General features: G+C 44.3%; 1 protein-coding gene across 6 annotated transcripts in view; it reads right to left on the bottom strand.

Moving 5' to 3' along the window:
• Positions 1-628: 628 nt before the first annotated feature.
• The window catches only part of HLF (HLF transcription factor, PAR bZIP family member), a 62169-nt gene continuing 40231 nt past the window's right edge, over positions 629-22566 (bottom strand). For 4 of the 6 annotated variants that reach the window (XM_081027851.1, XM_081027853.1, XM_081027855.1 and 1 more), the window contains 2 exons: positions 9959-10179; positions 629-5111 (listed from right to left, as the gene is read on the bottom strand). In XM_081027851.1, coding sequence (XP_080883977.1) covers positions 4893-5111; positions 9959-10179 — 440 coding nt within the window. In that variant the 3' untranslated portion in view covers positions 629-4892. The remainder of the gene's footprint in view (positions 5112-9958; positions 10180-22566) is intronic. The other 2 variants (XM_081027852.1, XM_081027856.1) reach the window with 1 other exon arrangement.

Below are 22566 nucleotides of genomic sequence, written 5' to 3' on the forward strand. Positions count from 1 at the left end.
GTCAAGTAATTATGGATATTTTGAAGCTTTTGTGTGGGCCTTCTCACCTCCCCCGCCCCCAAGGGTCATGAATTCAAATTAAGGCTGAGTCTATAAATCCTTGGCTCTAAATACTTGGCCACACATGGGAGTTAGCTGGGAGCCTTTAAACAATTCAGATTTCTGGGCCTGACCCCATATTGACTGATTCAGGATCACCGGATCCGTGGTCCTGTAATACGTTCCTGGATGATTCTTACACATCCACCCAGAAAACAGCCTTTGGACCGGTTTTGGGGAACCGCCACTCTAAATGATGCCCTTCAGTGGATCTGAATTCACTTCTGTCACTTCTACCTATGCAATGGTAGGTAAGCTACTTCACTTCCCAACTTTCGATTTTCTCTTTTGTAAAATGGGGCTATCAATTGTTCCCATCTCATAGGGTTGGTGTGGAATTACATAAAACATTCCATGGAAGTGTTTAGCACAGTGTCTGGCACATAAACATTCATCAAACATTTGTTTATGACTAATTATAGAGTATTATTTTATCATCTAGGTAATTAATCTCTGTAAGTGGTCTCTTGGTGATAGAACTGGGAACAGAATCTAATTTCTAGCAGACTGTCAACAAAAATACATGAAAGAAAGGAAAAAAATTCAAAGTTTATTAAACATTAAGAATAACAGACAAAGGTTTGCACTTAACAGCATAAACACCACCAATATCGTGGTACACAATTAAACTGACCTCATGTGAACTGGTACCTTTTAACAGAAGCAATCTTTGTGGTGTTGCCAAAAGGATAATGGGAGGTTATTGTTATGTTCGTTAAGGTGCTCCAAAATGAAAGATTTTATGTCTTGACTTAAGTATTTATACGCACACACACACACACACACACACACACACACACACACACACACACCCTTACATACATTTGGTCCTCTGCAAAATATACTGACATCAGTTGCCAAATCCAATTCATCAAGATCTAGGCTAAGGCTTTTTTCATTATTTTAAACGATGCTATTAATTGTAGAGAAAACCTGGAGGAGACCTTGGCCCCCACTGCGGGGGTCAAGGAGCCCTGAGCAGGAAGCTGGGGGGTGAGAGCAGGTGTCTAGCACACAGAATGCCTAGTGTCCAATCACCTGCAGCTTGCTGACCCCGGGTTAAATCCGGGCCTCCACACCCCACACACAAGCAAGTAAGCAGGCCAACAGGCCTGCTCCTGGGATCACTCTGATTAACTCTGATAAAGTTTGAATTTTCCTAAAAGGAACATTAAGGGGCAATTAGATAAACTACTGGGAAAAGCGAAGCAAAACTTTGTATTTTACAGAACGTCTGTTGTTAAACCTTGAGGCTGTGGGGAAAGGATGTACTTAAAATTCTTCCTGACTCTTCCAAAAGTAGACCTGAGACTTTCAATGTATATTTAGGATTATTTTGAGTTCCCTCACAAAGCCAGTGAGTTAAAAGGAAGCTGCGGGGTGTCTAATGCAGCTTCCTACCCACCTAAGGCCAGATGCCCATCTGCTGTCTCCTGGAAAACACGGGCCTTCTGCTTGAAGGGATGGTCTTGCAGATGTCTGTCTCATTTGCCGATAAAAGGCCCAGCACCATCTTGCCCAATGTGCGGTTTCAATGGCCAAAAGGTGGCAACTTTCTCAAGAGAAGGAAGTGATCACTTACAGCTCTCCCGTTCCCTACCCACCTTCTCAAAGTAGCATGAGCAGGAAGATATAGGCTGATCAATTTTTGCCTTTCTTTGCAAGTCTAGTCAAAAGAAATGATGATGTGACCTTGTCAGGAAGTCCGGGTCGCTCATTCCAAAATCGTGTCTAAATGATGTTGGCATGATATGATTTGGATTCATTTTTAATGGCCAAGTAATTAATCTCTGAAAGATGCTTCTGATGAAAAGGTGAAAAATGACAACAGGACTCTTATAATAGCTGCAGTCTGCAGAACTCAGTTGACCCTGGTTGATCCAAGTCATTTCAAGTCGGGCCATGGCCTTCCACTCCACGTAGCAGAACTGCCTTATTCACTAGTTAACTGCCCTGGACAGAGGGCTGCGGGACCAGGAGTGAGTGCTCATGTGTGTGTGGTGACAATGACCTACATATAAGGCACCTGTACAGACACCAAAGGTTTTCCATATTTAAAACGAGGTAGGTTCCTGAAACCTCTCCTGGCACACAGAAGATACGTTTATTATGATCTTTGTATTTCTTCTGCAGAGAACATTTGTGATGCTCATTTGATACAAACAACCTAATTCAAAGAATGACCACTGCTTAAATACATATATATATATTTTTAGCTACCATTTTATACTTCAATGAATTTGGATGGTCCAGGATACAACAATCCCTTCAACACTTCTCCACTTCAATATATCATTTGTCTCTGCTTTAGTGGATTCTGTCATTTAACAATTCTGCTGCAATTAGTTTCTTTACTGATACAAAGGCCAATTCCGTGTCCACTTGTGTCTCTGACTGAATATTGCTCATTCAGTTCTGCTGGAAATTGCCAAAGGTCCTGTCTGTTTATGAGATATTTACCTGAACAATGAACTTCAACTCCCTCTCCCACTGTAACCTGTAGCTTGGGACAAAATGGATACCTAGTAGGAATATCCTACTAGTTGGATCTCCTAAGACTATAACACTATGAAAGAATAACTGCTGATGGGTTGACAAAGGGACCACCAGGCTATTAAAGAACTGGGTACTCTGGAGGCAGGAAACTAGAAAGTCCCATTGATGAAAAGGTATTTTTATCTGGCACAAAATGTTTCTTTGCAATAAATGCAGAATCTTTTGACATTATGCAACTTAGTGAAACAAAATAACAATCTTTAAAGTCCAAACACCCATCAAATTATAAACCATACACATAGCACCGGTATTAATTGTATACTGCCTAAGATGCACGTGCCCACAGAGGAGAACAGAATTGTTTGGGGCGTTTGCAGTGATATTCCATTCCAGGAACTCACAATTTTGAAGTGAACATTTTTGTGGCAGATGCTTTTCCTAAAAAACACTGTATCATCCAATAAATATTTGACTAACATCCATTTTGTGCTTTTGGGTGATAACTGACTTCTTTCTGAGACCTAATAGGAAACAACAAAGCTCCTTATACATTTTAGAGCGGGATTCATCACAGCAAGCCTCGATACTGTCATAAAATTTTAAAGCAGAAAACATGCTGATGTGTCAGTGATGGGCTTAAAATATTAAAGACTTCAAAACCCCCAAGCACTTCTCTGTACAACATTGATGAATATATATCTTTGCTATATAATTTTAAAACATGGAATAGTTTTCCTTTTCTCTTTGCTATATATAATATATGTCTTCCAAAATACATTGTCAGTATTTATATCCAAAAAATACTGTACAAAAAAGAACTTCCTATAATTACGCTGTATAAACATTAAACACTTTAATAATCTCTCCTTTTGGTCTATAGTAAACATTTAAATGGATTGGATTAACCACAGTTTGTGACAACACCATCCCCTTTTGAGATACACCAGTGTCTTTTACATTCATTTTTTTTCAGAAGTCCACTTTATAAAAGCACATCCGTTCAAAAGCAAACAGAGAATAAGAAACATAAGCTCCAGAATCGTTAATTTATGAAGCATTCAAAAATGACACCACTAGGAAAACAGGTCTTACAAAACATCAACTCATTAAACTGAACTCACTGATTTTTAAAAACAGCAAGGTGTAATTCACAAAAATATATATATTACAAAAAACGGGGAAAACTGAATCTTAAGTAATTGAATTGCTTTGAATATCGAGAAGGATATGGAAAAAGTTAACTAGAAAAGTGGGGGGTGGGGTACGGGAGAGGGGGAAGAACAAAGCTAAACATGTCCATGTCAAAAGCTGTTCTAAGCTGCATTTTTTTTTTTTGGCTCACACACGAATAAATTAACCCCTCTTTCTTAGACCTAGCTTTTCCCTCTGCTTCCCTGTCCTGGGGATGTTCCGGGCATGCTCAAATGCATTACTGTAATTTTTGTGGGTTTTTTTTTTTTCCAAAGAGGGTGAAATTCTTAGGTAGGGAAAATATCCTACGTCCACTAGTAATACTCAGGCAGCATGCTCTAGCGTACAATAGGATTATTGCTTTAGGTACGACAGTGCAAAAACACACTCTGTGTTCTATAATAGTACTCTTACTTATCTGGGGTCAGTAGAATTAAAAGGAAACTTAGTAGATAGCGGTAGGTAAATATGGGATCTAATCAATCTAAACAGCACTTTAAATTTTAAAACGATTACCACCAGAACTGAAAATATGAGGAAAGCAACCTATAACTGAAGAGAGCTGCAAGTGTAGTGCTCAGTGACTTTGTGCACCGTATTAGCCTGGTAACTTACAGGTTAAACAGAAACAAAGAGCCTGTCGTTTGGAAAACTGAGACCTACTGTTTCACCAGGGCCTTTCTCCGGGAATCCGAGCAGAGGGTCCTGGAAGAGTAGGCGAGAGCGCACACGAAGCCACGCTGACCGGGCAGCAGTGGGGAAGGAGGGAGGGACAGGAAAACCCACGCGGGGGCTTCCCAGTCCAGTAAAAACGTGGCACCATTCTTTTGTGGAACTGAACGAGGATGAGAGGGCCGTCTGAAAATGGCAAGTGCAAAGGGGCGCGCGGGCACGCACACCAGGGACCACACACGTGCACGCACGAACACGGATGGGCGCGCACACAGACACACACACACACACACACACCCCGAAACGTGAGTCAGGTGTGTGGATGCCTCTGGGAAAGTGCTGATGTCAGGGAGGTTGGTTCGGGTGTGGTGCGGCTACGAGACAGGAAACCAGCTGTCCATCCAGTGCAAGGCCAGCCCCCCCCCAATGCCGTCCTACAGGGGTCCGTGCCTGGCCTCGTACTTGGCCAGTATGTTCTTGCACTTGCCCAGCTCCTTCCGCAAGTCAGCCACCTCCTGGCGGAGGGCCGAGTTCTCCTTCTCCAGGAAGGACGCCCGGATGGCGATCTGATTCTCCTTCAGCCGCCGGGCGTCGCGCGAGCGCTTGGCTGCCATGTTGTTCTTTCTGCGCCGGGCCCAGTACTTGTCATCCTGCTCATTAGTTACACAAGGAAAAAGAAACAAGGTATTAGATTTCAGCAGCGCGGAGTGTCAGCCAGGGCGCTGGCAGGCCTCAGGGTTGTGCCGAGGCACCGGCCCAGGTGGCTTAACGTGCGTCTCCTTACTTGGCAGTCCCTGCACATCGGAGAGAAGGGTCCGTGGGCCCTGGCTTCCTTCCTGGAGCAGGGACCAGCTTGTCACAACACGCCCCTGCGCTCTTTGCCCAGCAGAGTTATGTGCCCCAGGAGGAGAGATCAGAGGCTGAAGGAAAGCAAGGGTCTCACCGCACACCCTCAGTTATATTCCAAATCTTTCTCCTCTGTTTGCTGAACATTTTATTTGATGAACCTTTTTCTTCCATGAGCACTCAGATGCCTTTTGGTGTAAGTGGACACAATACTGCTGGAAGGCAACCTGGCCGTATCTATCCACTGTTTAAATGCACATACTATGGATCTAGCAACTCCACTTCTAGGATCTCATCCTACAGCAATCTTCATGTGTGTGCACACAATGTTTACTGCAGCATTGTTTGCAACAGGAAAAATAATGGGGGGGGGACTAATTATGGGTAGGGGATTTAATAACTACATTATGATGGAGAGAATATGTTGCAGCTGTTAAAAATAATGATCCAGCTGAACCGTGATAGGCCGTGATGGGGGTGGAAACAATGGCAGTCTGCAGATAAGCATGTATGGCCTCATCCCACTTTGGTTTAAAAATCCTAATATCATGCATTCATAGAAAGAGGCCCAGAAGGATTTATATCACGCTATTAAAAGTGGAGCCTTTATAAGGGGGATTAGAGGATGGAGGCTAAGGAAAGAGGTAGGATCTTTCACCTTTTATTTTATATCCTTCTTAGCCATTAGAATGTTATGCAATGGGCATGTAAATCTTGGTAATTAAAAACAGATTTAAAAAAAATAAATGTCCACCTGCCACTGATCACTATATACATATTGATGCCTAGCATTTAAATAATTTACTGTAATTCCCTGTTTAACTGTTCTCTAGGCCTTAATTAGACTAATGTTTAACTATGGTCAACGAGAAAGCAGTCGTTTCTTTCCCCCATCACTGCTCCGCCTTCCTAGGAAGACTAAGAAATACAAACCATCTAGACCTTCCTAACTGGTTTATGGTGCCACCTGGTAAATTTTGCCACCCCCCTTTTTATTTCAACAACTTGCAAATCCCTCGATCTTAACAAGCCTCATACCTGCAGTTACATGCCACCCAGAATGAGTGGGTGAGGCCAGTTCTTACCCTCCCACAGGATTCCAAGGGGTAGTTGGCACTGGAGGAAGTCACATGGGTTGGGGCCAAGGCTGCAAGCCAGGTCCAAGGTCAGTGGTTTGCCCCTGTACCTGCCCATTACCCTCGGCAGACATCTGCCCTGCACAAAGAAAGTGTGAGACAGAAAATGTGTGCAGGCACCTTCTGTCTGCCGTCCACAAGCTGGGATTGCTATCTTATTTATAAAGCACTTTCAGCTTTCTATACATTTCATAATAATATGTAACAAAGTGAAAAGAAATGGTCTTCATAATAGCTGGTACCAGAATTATTTTTAGAGAGGAGTAAGCCTGGGGCAAGTGTACAACGGCTGCTGGTAGGGTTTGTTGTTTGTGCTTCCAGAAGGGAGCAGGGTTGCTGGAGGAAGGGAAGAGAGGCTAGGCCAGATGGATGAGAGAAGCTGGGAGGAGCTGGGGGAGTGAAAGACTTCACAGGAGTGAGTGGGCCCAAAGGCATATGAACAACAGTGAAGGCGGCCTCTGGTTCTCATGAGAGTTGTTTATGTCGCCCCAATTTTACCCCCTTGGTAGTGTCAGTAAATCTGCCGTACTCATCAGTGTTCCTGGGAGTATGGTTTCCAAGATCATTCAAAAGAGGAGCTGACTTAGGGTGCATCAGAACCTGCACCCAGGAGACTAGGGGCCTGGAAGGTGAAGGAGTGCATGAGAACAAGCCCCTGGGAACCTGTAGAAGCTGCAGGTAGCAGGGGAATGGATGGGAGCTACCACCACAGGCCACGGACTTGGTGGTTTGTGACCAGGGAGTCAGCAGCTGGCCTCAGGGTAACAACAAACTTCTCTGTCTTTTAGAGCTCTTCTCACTTGTAAGGTGTTTTTCATTTCCCAGCCTCACCTGTCCTCAAATACAGATGAGTTAGGAAAGGTGTGGACTGGGGACCGACTGTTTCAGGTGAGAGAGGAGCTGGGAAGAGGAATGGAGCAAAAGACAGGAGGCAGGGAAGACGGAAAGACTGCCCTGGCTAGAAACACCAGCCTGCTGTCCTTTGTTATCACCAAATGGCTGGGGGGAGGGGAAAGCAGGATACTGAGTGGGGCTGATAAATTTGGCACTGTGTCCCCTTCTCCTCTACCTCCCAGGGGCAGATGCCATCTGGCTGCCCAGTTACCCTCACCCAGCAAGGATCCCCTCAGTCCAGTCCCATCATCTTCCCAAGGGTCTCATGTTTGAAGCCTCCTTCCCCCACCAGTCCTCTCCTGACAGGTCAACATTCCTTTCTCTCACCAGACTAGAAGTTCCCTGATGGTAGGAACAATGTCAGAACTGGCTCACTTTGGAAATCCCAGCTCCTGCTACACGGCCTGCCATACACTAGCGTTTGAAAAATATTTGTCAAGTGAATGATTGCACATGGAGAACTATTAAGACATCAAAGTCATTAAACTGATTCTTGGCTAGGAATCCAGTATGCCACCCCTTAATCCTGCCTGAGGTTACAAGTTAACACGAATGGAAGGCTCAAGGGAGGAAGTTCAGGCAATTGTGGGGAAGTGCATTTATGGGTGGGGGCCATTTCACGTAATTGGTTTGCTCATCCAGTACTGGGGCCACAAACAGCTCTCCCGCCCACCCAGCTCAGGCCCCTCTGCAGGAAGGAGAAATATGCTACAGCTCTGTTTCTGGCTTCACGCAAGTTCATGGTTGGTGGCCTGACACTTCAGACACGACTGAAGAAATCCAAGGACACATGGCAGGAGAATATTCCTGCCTGCTCCTCACCGGCCGTGTGAAAAGATCAGGCCAGACCATGACAATAGTAATACGCATAATTCCAGCACAGACGGATTTCTTCTGGCCTCTTTAGTGCCAAGGTTACCTGAGTTATTAAATAAGCTTGCTCTTTGTTTTGAACTTGTAAATTTGGAGACCCTGTGAAGGTCTGGCTAGAAGTCATCCTTTCAAGCTACCCTCCATTCAAAAGAAAATCCACACTGCACGAACTCCCAGGTTTAGTGTAAGAGATGAGCTCAGACCACACAGAACTGGATGGTGAAGAACACAAGTGAGGAAAACCGTCCAGTTGAAAGAAGATACCTAATTGCCCAGGACCTAATCCCATAGTGCCCCCTTCCCACCCCACCTTAGGCTGACCATCAATTCCCTGACTGGTTTGGACTTTCTGGTGTTTCACTATGCACTTTCCTCTTTTGATCCTCAGGGTGACAGCTACTGGTTTGTCCCCCAAGAGCCCCGGTGTAGCCCTTTGTCAGGGCCAACATGATGCAGAGACCCTTTTGTAAGCTAAAAGACTCGGGGACCAGGCTAGGCCTTGCTCTACCTAGCAGTGTTCACCTTAGTTCACCTTTCTTGCTTTTCCATTTCTTCAACTGCAAAATGATAACTTGGTCTAATGAGTCTCTGAGGTCCCTTTCAGCTCTGACACTTGACAATTCTGCATCACTCAAGATAATCACAGGTATGTAGATGACAGCAGTGATTTAAATCTGCCAGGTATGTTTTCCTCCAGTGTTCTTTCTAGATATGAAAAGCAGAGGTAACTGGTCTTAATCAGTTCTGGGACAATGTCCCAAACTCCCATTTTCCCAGCCTAGGAGTGACTTTCTGCCTGAACCATATTTAGGTTTGAGAAATACAAGTCAGAAATTTAAAAACGGCGAGTGATGCCTGGTTCCAGTGCCTTGAATGTATATAATCCTATCTCCATTATCCACATGATTGGAAAGAAGCATAAACACAGAAAATTCTAGGCAACAGCTAGTCACAAGTGGTTCTAATTCGGTATTGGTGGGCATGGCATCACTTTGGAAAGAATTTCCTTTCTAACGTATCATTAAACGTGTCAGAATAATTTTCTTTTAAGTTGTATCTGACTTCCTAAGGTAAATCCATTTTCCTTCATAAATAATGGGTCCCTTCAACATAACAGGGGACAAAAAGCAACCCGGAACTAACCTTTTGTTGAGATAGTCAAGTGATCATTGCTTGAGATACAGAGTGAACACTAAACATACATAACGAGTGTCAGGGAATCCACCAGCATCTTTGAAAAAAAAATCCCACTCTGGTCATTCAAGGTTGGCAATGGGGAGAGAGGTCTTGTTTCCAGCTGTTATTCCCTGAGGCCCTCAGGGAAATGGCAGCAATTAATTGTTAATAAATCCCCAAAGGGAAGGTAACCTTGGAACCCTATGAGGTCGAGATGCCCTTCCCAAGTAATTTTCTTTCTTTCCAACCTTGAAAGATTGGTTAGGTTTTTATTAGATTTTCGTGGGTTTCCCTGCAGATAGTAGGGTGTTTGCTTCCTTCCTGGGCTGCAAATCACTCCAACATTTTATTGCTTCTCCTTATTTCTGTGCATTATCAAGCTATGACAGGTGTGTTTCAGAAGACAGCCATAGAGGAAGCAACTTGCCTAGAATCACATGCCAAGGAATGGGATCAGAAATCATGAGTCCTTTGTTCACTAGCATGTGCCATCTTCCTGGGGTCACCCTTTTAATTTGCCTCTCGATCCTCCCACTCTCTATTTGCCCAAAGCCTGATTACCAGCTCCAATTTACCTTCAGATCATCAGGGATGAAGACTTTGCGAGCCTTCTTAATCATGGGCTGCGGCTTCAGTTCTTCCTCAGAGAACTTGCGTTTGCGAGGGTCAAACATTTCCTGACCAGGGATGCTGGAGAGGGCAAGGTCTGCCGGGTCTGGCTCATAACCCACCGGGACCTGGATGGTGTCAGGATCAATGGGACTCGGTGTATTGCGGTTTGCTGGCAACAGCTGACCTGGAACAACACAGGGGTTTTAATTCACGAACACCCTCGGGAGACCCAGTAGACACTACTTGATGATGGTCCAGGATGAGTGGCAAGAGTCTTCAAGTTGACTTAGGAGGTCTGACAATGAAGTTCGTGAACTTGTTGCAATGATGTTGCTAACCTTTTTTGATATCACAGGGATTATTCATTATGAATTTGTACCAACTGGACAGTTAACCAGGTTTACTATTTGGAAGTGCTGAAAAGGCTGTGTGAAAAAGTTAGACCGCCTGAACTTTTTGCCAACAACTCATGGCTCTTGCATCACGACAATGCACCCGCTCACACGGCACTGTCTCTGAGGGAGTCTTTAGCCAGTAAACAAATAACTGTATTGGAACACCCTCCCGACTCATCTGATCTGGCCCCCAATGACTTCTTTCTTTACCCGAAGATAAAGGAAATATTGAAAGGAAGACATCTGATGACATTCAGGACATCAAGCGTAATACGACAACTCTGATGGCCATTCCAGAAAAAGGAGTTCCCAAATAGCTTTGAAGGGTGGACTAGGCACTGGCATCGGTGCATAGCTTCCCAAGGGGAGGACTTCGAAGGTGACTGTAGTGACATTCAGCAATGAGGTATGGAGCCCTTTTGCTAGGATGAGTCCGTGAACTTCATTGGCAGAGCTCAGGTGTCTGACCCTAACGTTGTTTACCTTCTTCATCCACATCATGATCCTGAGAGCACAGCAGGCTGCGTACGACTGTGCTTGTGTCAGATCAGGCACTACAAGGACCCACATACATTGGTTCGCAGACTAAATTTACAACTTCCTGCATTCATCGTTTTCCACAACACATTCATGGAGCACCATCTATGTGTCAGGCACTCTGCAAGGTGCAATAGATAGAAATACATGGTTTTTACCTTGAAGGTGTTTTCCAGGTGAGTCAGGGAATCAGACCAATAACTAGCCACCGAGGAGATAGTGCAGGTGCTGGGATGGAAGTCAACCTGCTTCTAGAGTGTGGGGGAACAGTGCATAACACAGAGGCGGGCAGGGGACATTTCCTAGAGATGACACTTGGCGTGGCTGCATCTTGACACAAATGGTAATTAGCCAAAAAAAGGTAATGTTGGCACAAATGCAACACAGTGGGTTGCAGTTCTGAGGAACTACAAGTAGTCTTGGGTGGCTGTAGCATTGAATCCGAGCACACGACGGAGCGGGAGAGGTGCAAGTGCAAGAGGTGTGGTCAGTGGGGATATAAAAGGCCTGTAGCATCAGGAAGAATTCTACACGGAAGTTGTCATGCGGGGTCTCCTGCAGGGTCTCTGCTCCCACTCCCCACATAAGAAAGCAGCATATGGCGAGGCCAAAAAGGAACACCCACGGAGCCATAAGTAGGGGAGTCATATCACTATAGTCTCACTGGCGGCATCCACCTCTCTGCAATCCGCTCTTGCTAGCCCCCATTTTCTGCTAGCGTAGCCACGGCAGTTATATTAGTGGCCAATGGCTCACTGGTTACAGCTGACGGCCAACTAGCCACAGCTGATGGCCATCCAATCACAGTTGATGGCCATTTACTACCTGAGCCAGTACCTTTCCACGTGAGGCCGAGAGCCTGGAAACTGCTCTCTGGGGCTCTGTCCCCACAGAAATACTAAGCAGAGCTGAAGTTTTGAAAGAGGACCCAGGCACTGTGAGGAATGGCCAGAAGGGGGCACAACTGGACGTGGGAGGTCAGCTCCCAGGCTGGTGTGATGACCCATGTGTCCACGGAGATTGGCAGTGGGGACAGTGAGAAGGGGATAGGTTCAAGAAATATTTAAGGAATGAGAAAGGATATAATGGAGATGATCTAACTTCCAGTTGAGGGTTCTACAGGCTAAACCACTGAAATGCAAACATCCACAGAACAACAGGTTTACTGCGTTTGGTAATATATCTCACAGGTGAACATGAACTTAATAACAAATCACGATGTTTATGTGGAGAGCTCTTAACTTCCAGTTTCATCTGAATTTTACAATCAGTCTTTTCACACCCAGAGAATAAATGAGCGGATATGGCTTAGCTCTGTTTGGCCCACCTCCCCCTCTGCCAGGAGCTGGACAATGTGTGGATCCTGTAGGTTTCATTAAAACCTACCCCAGACTGAAGCGTGAAGCCACTGGCTCACATTTTAGCTAAACTGTGAAACTAGGCTCATCTGTTTTCTGGAAAGCCCTGGTGGGGAGCTTGCAAAATGAATGTTCTAGGTGACCTTTCAGGTCCCCTCTCTGCTTGGAGCTCTGTCTCTGGCTTGCCAAAGAGGAAGAGATGGGCCCCTGAGGCATTGGCAGAGGACAGACATGTCTCATTAGCCAAGCTGCAGCTCGGCTCCAGCTTCTGGACACTGCTGAGTTCTGTATTGGAGGGTGCCAAGCTAGATTTGATCTTATGCCTCTTGACATGGCCTCAGAAAATGAAACGTATCTGAGCCCAATGGGGATTTTATTTTCCCTTTAGAAACTTTCTTTGAATTTAATAACAAAGCTACCCAATGACCCATTGCTACAACCACTGCCGTCCACCTCACCTCCCCCAACACATACACTCACACAGACGTATGCAACCTTCTCCTACCCTCTGGAAGCATCTCAATATTTCCCAAATCTAATGGCTCTAAGTTACTTCAAGTTCCACAGTAATACTTCAGCATTCTGTTTATTATGCTGTATTAAAATGTTCTCCTTTATTGCTTTACAAATGTTAAGCTTTATACAATACACACACACACACACACACACACACACACCCTCTACCAGACCTCATGGTCTTTCATGTTTTATCTATTTTATCCCCAGCCCTCTCCTCACTGTGGTGTCTACTTCAGAATTCAGCTTTTATAAAGAATATTCCTCATTTAATGGTGGCCCTCTGGGACACTGGGCTCTGACATTTATTCATGGACATTCTAACAATAACACTTTTAGTACTTCATATTTAGGCAGAACCCTCCTTGGCATTCTTTCTCTCCAGCCCTTTCTTCCAGTGGAAGTAGGTCAGTCCTGCCTGAAGAGTGGAGAAAACCGAACTGGACTCCAGGTGAGGTCAATGGCTTCCCCAGTGTCAAAGAGCAAATGGCCAAGGACCTGAGAAACACAGCCAGGGCCCCGTTCTTCCCAAAACTACCCTCATGCCATCCTGTTTACCTACATTTCCTACTAAATTAACTCTGCTGGACTCATTTTTCCCCCTTTATCCCAAAATGTCAAGTGTCACTGAGTAATGGGGAGGACGATCTTTACTGTTTTGTCCTACCTCTTGTGGATTTACAAAATTTTAATGTAAGAATTTTCAATTTAAGAATGCATCATTACATACATCTTTTTAGTTACTAAAGATGCTCATTGCAAACTTTTAACAAACACGGAAATGTGTCAAGAAGTGATCCTCTCCCCTGCCCCATCTTGCTGCTCTCCCCAGAGGTGAGCAACCTTAACTGCCGTGTGAACCTTTCAAACCTTGGTTGTTACACATATGTAATTTAACTTCCCATATATCTTAAATAACTTTTTCAACATCCCATAGACAACTTCCCATGTTAGTAAAAATAGAACTACTTTGTTCTTTTTAAAGAGTGAGTAGTATTTACCTAATCATTCTCCAACGGATAGATTTTTAGGTATGTGAGTATTTTTGTAGAAGAGATCCCTAAAAGTAGGACTGTTCATGCAACATACATGTACATTTTATATTTCTAAAGGTACTGCTGAACTGTCATATTTACTTACACTTGCACCAGCATTAATGAGAATGCGTTTTCTCACAATTAAATGTTAATTTTTAAAATGTTGCCAATCTGATATACACAAATAGTACTACTGTTTTAATTGGCATTCCCTTGTCCCTAGTGAGACTGAACATCTCACATGTTTATTGGGTATTTATTTCTGTTCCTGTGTGCCACCCTCTTCATATCTTTTGCCTCCTTTTAAAATAGATTTTGTTGCTTATTCATTTCTAAGAACGCGTTAGAGACATCTATCTTATCTACAGGAAATATTTGCTTCATGCTGTTGTTTGTTTTTTAACTTATAAAAGTTTGCTCTATTGGCGAGCGCTTACATTGTAATGTAGTTGTATCTTGAAATCTTCTCATTATGGCTTCTAACTTTCATACCTTCTCTACCCCCAAAATATATTACATACACACACATGTATACATGCAGGTTTATATACATATGTATGTCCATATATATGTATATTACTCTATACTTTTCTCTAATACAACTGAAATTGACTCACATTTTTAGAATTTTGAGTCACCTAGAATTTATTTGTGTGTGCATATAAGCAAGGAATTTACCTAATGCTTTCCAAATGTCTGAACATAATCACAACAGTAAGGTTTGATATTTTTCCTTTTTAGAAAATTTTCTTTGGTTTTCTTATACTCTGCTAGATGCATTTCAGAATACATTTACTAAGTTGTATTTAAAATTATTATTGGGATTGTTGAATGAAGATTGCATGAAAGCCATAGGTTAATTTGGAGACAACTGATATCTTAAAAATATTGAATATACCCATAGCATACTCTCCATTTCTATTTTTTTTTTAAATTTCCCTCTTTTTTGCTAAATTTCCCTCTTAAATGTTTTTTTTTTTTTAATGTAGATGACTGTAGTGGCGCTTTCTTTTTTGTTGTTGTTGTTTTTTATTTTATTGGGGCAGGGGAACAGGACTTTATTGGGGAACAGTGTGGACTTCCAGGCCTTTTTTCCAAGTCAAGTTGTTGTCCTTTCAGTCTTAGTTGTGGAGGGCACAGCTCAGCTCCAGGTCCAGTTGCTGTTTTCTAGTTGCAGGGGGCACAGCCCACCATCCCTTGTGGGAGTTGAACTGGCAACCTTGTGGTTGAGAGGACGCATTCCTACCAACTGAGCCATCCGGGAGCTCAGCTGCAGCTCAGCTCAAGGTGCTGTGTTCAATCTTACTTGCAGGGGGCGCTGCCCACCATCCCTTGTGGGACTCGAGGAGTTGAACTGGCAACCTTGTGGTTGAGAGCCCACTGGCCCATGTGGGAATCGAACCAGCAGCCTTCAGAGTTAGGAGCATGGAGCTTTAACCGCCTGAGCCACGGGGCCGGCTCCCCCTCTCAAATGTTTTATACTAGTTGTCCCCAGTGTAAATTTCCTCTGTTATATTTCCTAATTGGTTGTATTGCTGGCATATAGGAAGCTACTGGTTTTAAAATGCTGAGTTTTTATCTAGCCACTTCACTCTCATTAGTTTTAACAGGTCTAACATTTCTAACTTCTCTTAGTTTTCTATGGAAATAATCTTACCTTCTGCCTCTAGGGACAGCTGTTGTTTCCTTTCAGTGTTTATAAATCCTACTTTTTAAAAAACTTCACTCCATTAGCTAGGCTTTGCAAAATAATGAGGAGTAAAAGGGGTGAGACTAGAAACCTCTGCTTGTCCCGGCCTTGAATGGATAAAGCTTTTAACACTTCATACCTTTAAGTATAAAGATTTGTTCTAGAATCCTAGTACATACAGTTTGACAAACTAAGGCAGTTTCAACCCTCCCAGCCCTATTGTACTGAATTCTTCTTTTCTTTTTTAATCAGAAATAAAGTATTAAATTTCCTCAAATGCCTTTTTAAAGACCGTTGAGATAATCATGTGATTTTCTCCTGTATCACTTAATCTAAGCTTGGTATTTCTCTAAGGCTTTCTTTAAAAGATCCGGGTTGGACACGTTCAGTACCATGATGCAGACTCTCAAATAAAGTTTACTGGCCTCTAAACACATCTTGACGAAAGCCACTTCCAGGAGGGCCAAGGAGGATTTCTGGAGGAAAGGGTGGAACAAAGGATTTAAATCTGGAAAGAGATTAGAAGTTACCTTCAAGTTGGCCTCCACTTTTGTCACAGGTTAGGCAAAACTAAATCTCCCAAACTAATATACTGTATAATTGAAGATAGGATGTTTCTTATCCTCATATATTTAATAAGAATTTAGCATCCCATGTTCAATTAGCTGATTAGCTAAACGTCATCAATGAATGAGAACAGCAGCAATCTGTGTCCTGTGTCCTTATCTCCTCTCACGTCCTTGGTGTATTTCATTTATGGCTGCATCGAGACTAATGCAGCACCTCCAACCTTTCTGATGTGCTCCTCAGGCAGTTAAATAAACACAGCATTAGATCTGCAGCAGTAATATCAGGACAGACACCGTTAGCTACCTGGTGAACATTATTCTCTATAAAGGAAGGCTGAGAAGAACAGAAGTGAACTGGTTTTGGCCAGAGAGTCTTAGAAGTGATGGGTGAAATTCCTTCTGATTCAAAAGTCGGTCCCAGATCTTTGTCCAAGACCTCTCTTTTCTCCTCAAAACCAGTTTGCTTGACATGACCTCCTGGATTCCAGATGGTCATAATTTGAGTTTGAAATGCACCATTTACCCTCTTTGCACCCACTGCTTTTAGAAGAAAACCTGTCTTCAGGGGCCACAGATGACTTCACTACAAAACACCCGTTTGTAAGAATCCTTTACGTTACAGGGAGTCGATTAACTTAGAAGATAGTAGGTACATTACAGGGTCAATAAAGAGTGCTCACCATGTGTACAGAGATTAAATAAAAATCTTACAAGTACATCCTAAAGATACATATGGGCTTTCTGGACTCTGAGGCTGATTAGCTAACTCTGTTCCTATGTCAGGAACCCATTATCCTGTCCAACAAACACTCTGCAAAGGCAGCATGGCCGACACTCTCATCCATACGGATCCTGTTCCAGGTGGCTTTGCAGTTCCAGACAGTCTATTTGCCCGCCCCTTGAATCTGGGCTGGCCTTGTGACTTGTATTGGCATGTGGCAGATATAAGTGTCTGCACTGAGGATGGGCCCACAGGGGTTTGGCACATTCCCGCTGCTTCTCCCTAGCACTTCTGTTGTCCTCACAAAGATGCTCAGTGTAGCCTACCAGTGGGCTGAAGGGCACGTGGACTGGCCCGTCTGGGTCAGCTTAAATCACCTGCTCCCGAGAAGTGTGAGCCCAGCCAAGATCAGCAGAGCCACTTGATGGACCCATAGCAACTTCAGATGAGTTAACAACAAACCCTTACTCATGTGTTTGTGATTGTTTGATAAACTTCACAGCAATGGATGACTGATCTGCAAGCTGAGCTACTGTGTATAAGGAGGGGCTCATGCAATAACTCACACCACTGGAAGATTTTTAAATGTACAGGGTAATCAATGGTTAAGCTGTGAAGTGCGTCAGACTTGGGTTTGAATTCTGATTCTGTCCCCTGTATTTTATGAACGTGGGTGTTTGTGAATAGAGGAGAAGAAAAAAATACCTCCCATTTCTTAATAAGGTGTGTTTTAGAGGAACAGGGACTGTCGGTGATTTCTTTTTTTTTTTTTTATCTACCTCTCTGAGTTTCAGTTTCTTCAGCTACAAATGGGACTACTAAGCCTGCCTCACAGGATTGCGTGAGAAAGGAATGAGATAATGTACGTAAAAATAAAGTGCTTAGCATAACACACAGTACTTGGAAAGTGCTCAATAAATGGTCTATAGATAGCCACAAACACAAAATACAGATACTAGGATCACAGACACTTAAAAAAAATGAACTAGACGATGCCCCTTTATCCAAGCCAGCAGATCCTTCCCGTGACCTACTGCCACGTCCTCCTCACTGCTTTCCCTCCTTCCATTTGTGTCCCTGCAATGCACTCTTCCCACAGTCACCAAAAGGGATTCTAAGCCTGCAAGCCTATGCAGGACACTCCCCCATATAAAACCCTCGAAAGGTTTACCGTTGCCATATATGATAATACTCAAGGCTCCTCTTACTCAAAAAGCCTTCTTTCTGCTCCTCACATACCCCACCCAGCACGACCCCACCCAGGCCTGTGTACTTTTTAGTCCCTCTACCTGAAACTGTCTTCCCCTGCTCTCCACCTGCCCGGTCGGTTTCATCACCCAGACACCAGCTCAAATGCCATCTCCTCTACTCCTCTGATTTTCCTCTACCCCAACTCCCTGCCTACCAGAACACCCCGTTTCATTTCTTTTACCATATTTATTTCCACCCAAAATTATCTTTCGTTTTTGTTGGATGTTTGTGGTCCACCTCCCTCCACTCACACGTAAGCTCCACGGGACAGGGAACTTGTCTGATTGGCTGTGGCCTCTCCAGCTTCTAGATGGAGCGTGAATGGAGGGGACGCTCAGTACAAACTATTGAGTAATCGGAAATAAACACTCCTAGATCCTAACAAGGACTGTTTGGGGGAACAGGGACTATTGTTCTTTTTATTTATCCTGTTTTGCAAATTGTATATAACGAGTATCTTTTACTTTCAAAATCAAAAGAAAAAAACATTATTTAAAAAAAATGGACATTGTTTCATTTTGCACATAATACTCTCAAGGGGCTCCGTTAAATGCGGCTGAGAGAAGACACAGAAAGGAAGAAGAGGAGAAAAAGGAGAGGAGAGAGAGAAATGGGGTGGAGGAAGAAAAGGAAGTAGAAGAGGGACTAAGAAACTAAAGAAGGCCTGAGATCCAAGACGGCGCATTAGGGAAATGCTAAGCCTACTGTTACCCGGGATCCCACCAAAATTACAAATAGGTTGTAGAACAATCAACCTCAAGATTCACCTGAACAGTAGTAGCCAAACAGAACTATAACTAAGGATGTAAAGAAGAGGCCACACTGAGACTGGTAGGAGGGGCGGAGATGCAAAACGGGCTGACTCCAAACCCACAGAGAGAGGTTGAATGCTGGGAGGGTCACCGTGGTGGCAGAGGTCCGCCCTGAAGATGCAGGGACCGCCAGACCCACGCTGGGCTCCCCAGCCCGGGGGTCCTGTCTAGGAAGAGGAGTTCCCATGGCATCTGACAGTGGAAATCAGTGAAGACTCTGTCTGCCCTCCCCCGTGGGGTGGACGGTGGCCAGAAACCCAGATGTCCTCTTGGAGAACCAACACATGGCCTTCCTTGCTGGCTGGCACTCACCTCGTCTCTAGGGGAAGGAGTGGCAGCTCGGGAGGCCCACGGATGTGTGGGAAAAGACTGAACTGAGTGCCTTTTGTACAAGAACTGGAGGGATCGGAGCCATTGTTGTCCTCGTGTGGAGCCTGCACATGTGCAGCTTGGGGGGGGGAGCATATTTTCAGGGTTGAACCCTCCCCCAAAGGGCCAAGTCTGGGACTGCATTGGTCTGCTGGAATCTGCATGTGCACATTGCCTTGTGATGCCCTGGGTTCCCGCCCTCTGCACAGCTGCTGCCACAGGCTGCAGATTCAAGTGGGCAGAGTGCTAGTGGTGGCCCAGGAAACATTTGCTGGAGGGCAGTAACTCAAGCCCTGTGCCGAAGCAGTGACGGGCAGTGGTGTGGCAGGCCTGAGACAGACGGTAGCTGGCTGTAGTGTTCTCGGGGCATTTTTGTGGGTTGGTCCTGGGCCCAGCACCAGTGCGGGAGCTGAGTCTGCACTGAATTTGTAGAAATCACCAACCACACCCCTTAGCTCCCTGGAACCCCTCCTCTCCCACCTAAAGCTGCATTGCCAGGGGCACTCTGGGCGCCTGGGCAGCTGGCCCTGCCCCCAGAAGGCATGGAAGAGGTTTTTTTTACAGCAGTGGACACTCTGCAACAGCCTGGGAAGACTGCGGTGGTGGATAGTGAACCAAAAACTGCACTGCAGTCCCTTGGGGGCAGCTCTCGAGACTCTGTGAGCCTGAGGTGGTGGCGGGCTGCAGTGTTCTCAGGGCACTGGGCATAGTGATCAGAGGCTGGGCACTGGCGTAAGAACTGAATCTACATTAACGTTGTAAAAACCGCAGGTCACCGTCTCATGAGTCCCTTGAACTCAACCCTGCTCAGCTAGTGCTGCGTCACACTAGTGCTGACTCAACACCGGGTCGACCAGCCTGGCAGGGGCACCTCAGGAGGCTCTTTCAATGGCTGGGCCTTATGGGCAGCTGGCGAGTTGCAATAGACCTAGGGGACCCTGGGCCTTCTGTCAAGCTGCCTCAGCTCCACTATGGGTGGCAGCCACCTCAGTTCACAGCAAAGCCACCCCTACATGTCTCTGGGTTCAGCACAGGCAGCAGCCAACCACATACAGCTTTGAGGTTCCTACCAGGGAGCTGCAGGTCGGTAACAGGCAAGGCTGAAACTGCCCTGTAAGGGAACCCCGCCCAAGAGACACCAGAAACAAACCACCCAGCGTCAGACCACACCAGAGCACTACCTGGTTAGCCCCACAGCGGCACATGCAAAGGGGGGGATCTCAACAGGCACAAGAGCCCGCAGGGGCAAAGCCTCCACTGAGGGGTCAGCCCCCACACAGCAGCTCATGCACTGTGCGCATAGCAAATGCTCACAGTCAGCCTGGGAATCAATCCCACCCACTGACATGCCAAAAGCAATCAAGGCTCAACTACAACAGGACACACACAACACACCAGGGACACTCCTGGAACACATGCACAGGAGATGGGAGACTGCACAATTTGACTACACAGGGCAACTACTACATAAGGCCACCCAGCAAAGACCAAGAGACACAGGAGATCTACCTAATATGAGGTCTGACAATTAAGTTCGTGAACTCATCCTAGAAAAAGTGCTCCATACGTCATTGCTGAATATCACTATGGTCACTTTCTAAGTACTCCCCCTGGGAAGCTATGCACCGATGCCAGTGCCTAGTCCACCCTTCAAAGCAATTTTGTAACTCTTTTTCTGGAATGTCCATCAGAGCTGTTGTCGTATATTACCCTTGATGTCCTGAATGTCATCAAAATGTCTTCCTTTCAATATTTCCTTTATCTTCAGGTAAAGAAAGAAGTAATTGGGGGCCAGATCAGGTGAATAAGGAGGATGTTCAATACAGTCATTTGTTTGCTGGCTAAAATCGCCCTCACAGACAGTGCTGTGTGAGCTGGTGCATTGTCGTGATGCAAGAGCCATGAATTGTTTGGAGAAAAGTTCAGGTCATCATGCAGACTTTTCATGCAGCCTTTTCAGAACGTGAAATAGTAAACTTGGTTAACTGTTTGTCTAGTTGGTACAAATTTATAATGAATAATCTCTCTAACATCAAAAAAAGGTTAGCAACATTGCTGCAAGAAGTTCGCGAACTTAATTGTCTGACCTGGTATACAGAAGCAAACACAGAGCAGCAGCTGGAATGAGGAAACGAATAAAAAATGTCCCAAATAAAAGAACAGGAGAAACCTCCAGAAATGGAACTAAATGAAATAGAGGCAACTAACCTATCAGAGACAGAGTTTAAAATGCTGATTATAAGAATGCTTAAGGAACTAGTGAGAATTTCAACAGAGATAGGAAGCATAAAGAAGGACATAGAAAGCATAAAAAAGAACCAGTCAGAAATAAACAATACAATAACTGAAACGAAGAATACACTATAAGGAATCACTAGCACATTAGATGAAAGAGAAGATCAAATCAGCGATTTAGAAAACCAGGTAGCAGAATACACCTAATCGGAACAACAGAAAGAAAATAGAATATAAAACAATGAAGACAGTTTAAGGGACCTGTGGGACAACATCAAGTGCAACAACATTTGCATCATAGGAGTACCAGAAGAAGAGACGGGACAAGGTGCTGAGAACTTATTTGAAGAAATAATGATGGAAAATTTCCCTAACATTGTGAAGGAAATAGATATACAAGTCCAGGAAGCACAGAGAGTCCCAAAAAGGATGAACCCAAGCAGGCCCACACAAAGACACATCATAGTAAAAAATGGCAAAGGTTAAAGACAAAGAGAGAATCGTAACAGCAGCTAGAGAAAGGCAACTAGTTACTTACAGGGAACGCCAATAAGACTGACAGCTGATTTTTCTACAAAAAACTTGGCAAGTCAGAAGGGAGTTGCAGGAAATATTCAATGTGATGAAAAATAAGGGCCTACAACCAACACTGCTGTACCCAGCCAGGCTATCATTTAAAATTGAAGGAGCGATAAAGAGCTTCCCAGATAAGCAAAAGCTGAAGGAATTCATTACCACCAAGCCAGTATTACAAGAAACGTTAAAAAGACTTCTTTAAGCAGAAGAAAGGAGAAAACAAACTAACTGAAGACCAAAATAACGAATAATAAAATGGCAATAACTATGTACCTATCAATAATCACTTTAAATGTACATGGATTAAATGCTCCAGTCAAAAGCCACAGGGTAGTTGAGTGGATAAGAAAACAAAATCCATGTATCTGCTGTCTACAAGAGACCCACCTCAGATTGAAAGACACACACAGACTGAAAGCAAAGGGATGGAAAAAGATATTTCATGCAAATGGAAATGAGAAAAAAAATCAGGAATACAATGCTTATATCAGACAAAATAGACTTT

The sequence above is a fragment of the Rhinolophus hipposideros genome (assembly GCF_964194185.1).
Source record: "Rhinolophus hipposideros genome assembly, chromosome: 20".
NCBI classification, from domain to species: domain Eukaryota; kingdom Metazoa; phylum Chordata; class Mammalia; order Chiroptera; family Rhinolophidae; genus Rhinolophus; species Rhinolophus hipposideros.